The sequence below is a fragment of the Empidonax traillii genome, unplaced genomic scaffold (genome assembly GCF_003031625.1).
Source record: "Empidonax traillii isolate 1590-97213 ecotype Southwest subspecies unplaced genomic scaffold, ASM303162v1 scaffold2265:size82072, whole genome shotgun sequence".
Taxonomy (NCBI): Eukaryota; Metazoa; Chordata; class Aves; order Passeriformes; family Tyrannidae; genus Empidonax; species Empidonax traillii.
In genome coordinates, this window is record NW_020957458.1 from 58,612 (window position 1) to 65,464 (window position 6,853).

The following is a 6,853-nucleotide window of genomic DNA, read 5'->3' on the forward strand; positions in this document are numbered from 1 at the left end:
CTGGTTTGCTCTTTGTTCACGGACACGTTCCTCTGGCTCAGCCCTATCACGGCCCCTGAGGTCAAGGTCTAGCGGTTCCTCGATGTATGACTGATGTGGGTGTCTCAAGTCCAGGCACTCCCCACGTTCCCGGTGGCTGCTCCGTTCCAGCGCCCTTTGTTCCAGCTCCTGTTGGTGGTAGCGGCTTCTCTCTTCTCTGAGCAATCCAGATCGGCGTGGCCGGTTGTCACTTCCTCCATCTGCTCCCCGTGGCCTCTGGTTTCTTTCATCACAGGCTGGTCCTTCTGGCTCCTGTGGCCCACGGCCACTCCACCGGTCGGGCCGCGGTCGAGCTTCGGAGCTCCGGCTGCGAATCCGCACGTCTGCCACTTCTTCCCGCCGGGAGCCCTCCCGTTCTTCCCTCTCTCCCACCAGCACTCCCAGCTCACCTTCCTGGGCTCTGCCACCCCTGAGCTGCTGATCCCTCCTTGTTTCCTCGGGTGTTTCAAGCTCGCTGACCCTGGGGTCTCGTTGCAGCTCTGGCTCGCAGGGGCGGTTCCTCTCACAGCTCTGCTCCTCCCCCTGGAGCTGCCGGCGGCTCCCTCTGTTCCGAATTTCGGGCTCTCGGAGTGTCTTGCCGCCGGCTGTGAGCTTTGTTCTCTGCACCAGGTACGGCGCCCTGGGCAGGTAGCAGTAGCAGCACTTGGCCACCCTGAACACCAAGAGGAGGAACTCGTTAAAATCGATGTCCCCGTCGCCATCCCACTCCAGGAACTGCAGGATCTTCTCGATTGTCTGAGGGTCGTGCGGCCTCTGCAGGGAAAACACAGGGAAATGACCAAGGGATTTGGCAGAGAAATGCAAAACTGGAGCAGTCACAACCTTTTCTCCTTCCACCCCTCACACCTTCATGTTTAAAGTTCAGCAACGGGTTGGAAAAGGTCCGCAAGGTTATCTGATCCACCCTGTGCCCCATCCCCACCTTGTCACTCACTCAGTGCCACAGCCAGGCCTTCCTTGGGCACCTCCAGGGAGTGGGGACTCCCCCACCTCCCTGGGCAGCCGCTGCCAAGGCCTGACCACCCTTTCCAGCAACAAATTCCTCCTCATGCCCAACCGGACCCTCCCCTGGCACAGCTTGGGGCCATTCCCTCTCCTCCTGTCCCTGTTCCCTGGGAGCAGAGCCCGATCCCCCTGGCTCCCCCCTCCTGTCAGGGAATTCCAGAGAGCCAGAAGGTCCCCCCTGAGCCTCCTTTTCTCCAGGATGAGCCCCCCCCAACTCCCTCAGGAGCTTCTCCAGCCCCTTCTCCCAGTGCAAAGGAACCCAACCACAGCTCCCCTCTGGCTGAAGCCTCCCCACCCCTCTTCCACAACAACCATCCCCTCTCCAGAAGGAGATTTCGCACTCAAACCCTCCCTTTGCAGCAACACTCACAACGAGGGCATCTGCAAACTCCCTCTGGATGAATTCCTTCATCCTGCTCCTGCTGAGGGTGGAGGAGCCCCCATCGTCCTGGGCCTGCTTGTGGAAGACGCTGATGATGGTGGAAATGCTGTCTAAGAAGCGGGACATCTTCCTGCAGATTCGAGCGAGCCTGGAAGGAAAGGAGAAGATCAAAGGGTGGGAGACTCTGCGTCACCGGAGCAGTGGGAAGGAATTCCGGGGCTCGGGGGTTTTAGTGGGATGGGGAGTGTCCTCCGACTTTCCCTCCTGACGTGTTTGAGTGACGCCTGACAGGGGGTGGCAGGATGTGTTTGTGGAGGGCAGGGAGGGAGCTGGGGATGGTGACTCAAGAGATGCCCCAAAAACCTGCCCCTGCTCCGGGTGGTTATCAGAGCAATCAGGGAATGGTTTGGCTTGGACTTAAAAGACCATCTCGTCCAGGCCCCTTGCCATGGGCAGGGACACCTGGAAGGTCTCCAAGGTCTCTCCTTGGAGCCTTCTCATCTCCAGGGTGAACACCCCCAGTGCTCCCAGCCTGTCTCCAGAGCAGGGGCTCTCCAGCCCTTGGAGAACCTCCTTGGCCTCCTCTGGACTCGCTCCAGCAGCTCCACATCCTTGTGATGCTTCCAGGACGTGCCTGGCACAGATACTGCTTAGAGGATGTTTAACCCAGCCCTGGCACGGCCCAGAGACAAGATCTATGTGGGACAGAGACCTCAAAAGCTGTGCCTTGGAAACCTCCAAAGCCACCTCCTTCCTTCCTCCCTGCTCCCAGGATCCCCAAACCTCCTATCAGGGAACATCAGGGCTAAGATCTAAGTGCTGTGTCTCCCTGGAACGTGCACAGGCGCATGTGCACCCTCTGCATCCGAAATCCTGGGGGTTTGGGACGTGGGAAACAAGTGATTTGTGTTCATTCCAGCTGGGATCCGACTCCAGACCAATGGGAGTCGTTGAACCTCTCCCGTTTTCCCTTTACAGAGGCAGAAAGAAGGCATCCCCCCCCAAAAAAAAAACCCCAAACCCAACAATTCACTGGAGAGAAACACGGCAAAACCTCCCAAAACTCGGCCTCGGGAACGACTTGGGCGCCCAACACGAATCCCAGAGAAAGAAACAGGTCCTTACCCAAGCCAGAGGAACGTTTCAGAAGCAGCAACTCACCCAAAGCAGCAGCGGGAGCGAGTGGGATTCCTGTGGAGCCGTGCGGACGAGGGCAGGACCCGGGTGCTTTTATAGGGTCCCTGCTGGAAGCTCTGGAGAGGAGCCACCCTTTGTGGACATTGTCCTGATTCATCTTTGGCCAAGCCCAGCTGCGCCTTCACGTCCTCAAACGGGTTATTTGACTTATCATCCCCCTTCCCTATCATTTTAGCCCCGAAATAGCAGTTGCCACGTGTGGCAATTCAGGCACCGGCCGGTTCCGCCTCGGCCGGGGCTGCAAAGCTGCTTTATGGGCCGCCCGGATTTCAGATTTTATGGAACCTGGAGAGGCTACAAAGCACCTCCTTGCACTGAAGGAGGGGCTGTTTTAACCTAAGTGTGTGTTTGCCCAGGTGGGAATTTATAATGTGCCCACGATCATCAAAAATGCAGGTGAATATTTCGGTGCCAGGGGTGGGAATCTGAGGGTGAGCCGGTGGTAACAGACCCCGAGATGGGCAGATTTGGGCCAGTTGAGGTGTTTGTGACCCGTGAGTTTGGTGCCACGATACCAGAGGTGATTTTTGGTGGGCACCTTGAGCTGAGGTTGGTGGAGTTTGGGTCTGGTTTTAGTCGCAGAAGGACTGAGGAATCCTACAACGGTTGGACCTCAAAGACCATCTCATTCCAACCCCCTGCAGCGGGCAGGAACACCTGCTGGAAGACCTAAGCTCTACAAAAAGGTGAAATTCGGTGAGAGCCCCAAATCCTCCCAATTTTGGCTCGTGGGACGTCCTTGTAGAACGTTTTATTCTTGGTTTCTTCTTCTCAGAGAGCCTCTTTGTCACGTTACGCAGGTTTTTATCGGGGAGGAGAAACCCCCAACCCCAAACAGAACAGGAATTTTTGGAGAAGAAAAAGGTCAGTCGAGTAAGCGACGACTTTTCACCGAGGAAAACGGTGATGAACCCATTCCTATTGAACTGCCTTCCACGGGCAACTTTCCTGGCAACTTTGCTTGCTCTTTAATTAAAAATAAAAGCAGGAACCTCTCTGCTGAGAGGCCGATCCGTGTCCAGTCTTCCCCTGGCCGCCCTCGGGCAGCTCTCGCCGTAATTACCTCCCCAACCTTCTTTTTTTCTTTTTTTTTTTTTCTTTTCTTTTTTTTAATTTAATCTTTAAACAGTAAATTAATTAGAGACCAAACCATCCCTCTCTTCACTCTGAGCAGAAAGGCACCGAGAAGGTGCCACCTGGGCCCCTGATTTGGGTTTTTTTTTTTTGAGGGTGGTTTTGATGCCTTGACAAGCGTGACGGGGACGTTTGCTCGTCACGCAGCTCTTGGGCGAGTGGCTCATCTCGCCCATCTGTAAACTAAGATCATCCTGGGTGTAGGGGCCTAATTAATTAGTGCTGGTGACACCTCGGGGACACTCATACGGAGGGTTGTCCCTGACCAGCCTTCATTTTTGGGCTTTTTTTTTTTTTTTAAATTACGCTCGTGCAAATTACGCCCCACCTGCGGGATAATAACACCCTTGGGAAACTGTAATTTTATGGTGGATTGGGGGGTGATTATTAAAATGAGGGCATTACAGTGTGGTTTGGGTGTCCTGTAACAGTCTGTAATCCCCCTGCAGGGGCTGGATCCACGGAGGGAAACGCTCCCTCGTGTTGGCTCAATTTCCTTGGGATTTCCTGCCGTTCCCAGGCCGAGGAAACGAGTTGGGAAGCACGTTCTGGCAGCGCCAAAACCTCCCTTTTTCTTGTTTGGTTTTTCCCCAGAGATGCTTTTCTGGCTCAACTGGAGCAGAAACCATCCCAGTCCTGGGCTGCATCCGAAGGGATGTGGGGAGCAGGTGAGGGAGGGGCTTGGGGCTTTCCTGAACTGGGAAAGGCCAGGAAATTTATTTATTTATTATTAATTTTTAAAATTATTTATTATTTATTGATATTTATTACTTATTGATATTTATTGACGCTGCAATTATGGAGTTATGCAATTATTTAATTTTTTTATATTTATTTATATAATTTTGACTAGTTATTGATATTTATTTATATAAATGTCGATTATTTATTTGTTGGTATTTTACTGAGACCCATTTTACAAGAGAAAAAACCGGGAGTTTTCTGGAAAATGAACAGCTGCGGGGAATGTCCGAGCTGCAGGTGGGTTTTGGGTGATGGTTTAATCCTTGACTCTCCCTCTGTGTGTCCCCACACAGCACGAGGTGCCTCGCAACTTATCACTGCTCAGATATTTAATCAGCAAGCGGAGCAAACCAGTGCACTTGGAGGGGGCTGATCCATTGAATTTTGACTTCAGCACCTGAAAAAAACCACCTCGTTCTGCTGATGTTTGTGTTTTGAAACGTGGGGTTTTTCTGATTCAGGGCCCAGCAACTTGTGAAATTGGGGGGTGTCTCGGGGGGTGGTGGGGGGGATGACGTTGGATTTCCCAGCTGGGGCTGTGGGTGCTGCTGGTCACCGACCACAGAGCAAGGAGCTGTGGGGGATTTACCACGTGCTGATGCCTCTGATAGGTCACAAGTGAAAGATTGCAGCGGGGGGGAAAAACAGGTTTGAGCATCTTCATCTGCTGTGGGATCCCTCCGTGCGGGATCCGCAGTCCTGGGGCCCGCCTGGTGGTCCAGCACCCCCTAATAAACCCCCCTGACTTCCCCACCCCCTCACAGTCACCCACATTCCTACGTGCCTGCCTGGAAAAGTGCCCCAAACTGAGGGTGAGATCAGTTCCTGTGCCAGCTTCTCATCTCTTGCCCTCCCAACTTGCTGGACGTGCCCGGATCATCCCATTTTTCCTCTCTCCGACCCATCTCCACTCCTCCTCTCTCAGACTTCCACAGCTAACAGGGATTTCTGATCTTCCTCCCCTACTCCTCTCTCTGGGGCTTATTTAACAGGTGAGGTTTCACGGCACAAATCCCTCCCAGCTCTTTATTCTCCAGGGAAAAACCCCTGGAGTGAGTGTGGGGGGGGAGCTCTGAGGAACCTGCTGTGGTGCCAACCCCCCCCAACTCCCAATTCTCCCTCCCCCCTGAAGACACATCTTGCATAAAAACACACCAGGAAATGGGGGAGATTTTGTCTTTTGGTTTTATTGCTTTGCTCACACAGGGGGCAGAGGGGAGGCCTTGGATCGTGCCCAGCTGGGCACAAGTGGCTGAGAAGCCCAAGGTTGAGAAGGAATTAGGCAAGAAATGACAAATAGAAGTGGGAAAAAAAAAAAAAACCCAAAACAGGGTGGGACTGGACAAACTGGACCTCCTGGCAGGGGGGAGCAGCCTGGGCTCGTCCCAGCCCTCACTGCTCTGGTGGCCACTGGTACAGAGGCTGCAGGAGCTGCTGCTCCAGCACGGGTTGCCCTTGTAGCTGTTGTGCCTCGCTCTGCTCCGTCTCCAGCCCCTTGGATTCAGGGATTTGATGGCCATCCGGGCCCCAGAGTGTTCCCTGGGCCTTGGCATCCTGCCCAGGGTTGGGGTCTTTCCAAGGGGCCTCACAGACCTGGGTCTTTTGGGGGTCTTTTCCTTGTGTCTCAGGGGGAGGATTCGGGTCCTGCTTTGCTGGTTCGGGTTCTGGGCCCTCATGGTGGGTTGAATCCTCTCCTGGCCCCTCATTTTCTGGAGCCTGGTGGGTTTTTGGGTCCTCTTTGGTCGCCTCTTCATCCTCACAGGTATTTCTGTCCCGCTCTGGGGTTGCAGCTTCCAGGATCTCCCCCTTCTCTGGATCCCCTTCTGGTGCTTCAGCACCATCACCCTGAGGGGTGTCCTGGTCCTGCTCTGCTGTCTCACCCTCCTGGATCTGTTGGGTTTCCTGCTCTGCTGTCTCACCCTGCTGGCTTTGATGGGTGTCCTGGTGCTGGATCTCGATGTTCTGGTCCTGAATCTCCGTGTCCTGGTCCTGATTTTCCACACCACGCTGGGGGACCTGCTGGTTGTGGGATTCTCTCTGCTCTGTGTGTGGCCACAGCAGCTTCTCCCCCTCTCCTGCCAGCCCTTCACCATCTCCCATCTCCTGCTGCTGCTCCAGGGGTTTATAACAAGCCTTGGCCACGTGGAAAACCAGGCTGAGCAACTCCCTGAGGCCGACCCCGCAGTCGTTCCCATCGCCCAGGAAGCACAGAACCTTCTGGATGCTTTCGGGGTCCTGGGGGTTCTGTAAGGAGACAGAACAGGCTTTGAGGGCACCTGTGCCTTCCCCAGGGGAGGTTTTTTTCCCACCCCCAGCAGCTGGGGGGTTCGATCCTCACCTCCATGGCATCCC

At 54.6% G+C, this 6,853-nt stretch overlaps 1 protein-coding gene across 1 annotated transcript in view; it reads right to left on the reverse strand.

Moving 5' to 3' along the window:
- Positions 1 to 1,552, reverse strand: part of TCHH (trichohyalin) — an 11,372-nt gene extending 9,820 nt beyond the window's left edge. The window contains exons 1-2 of the mRNA XM_027909620.1: positions 1,415 to 1,552; positions 25 to 792 (exon numbers count right to left, since the gene is read on the reverse strand). Coding sequence (XP_027765421.1) covers positions 25 to 792; positions 1,415 to 1,552 — 906 coding nt within the window. The remainder of the gene's footprint in view (positions 1 to 24; positions 793 to 1,414) is intronic.
- Between the last annotated feature and the right edge of the window lie 5,301 nt (positions 1,553 to 6,853).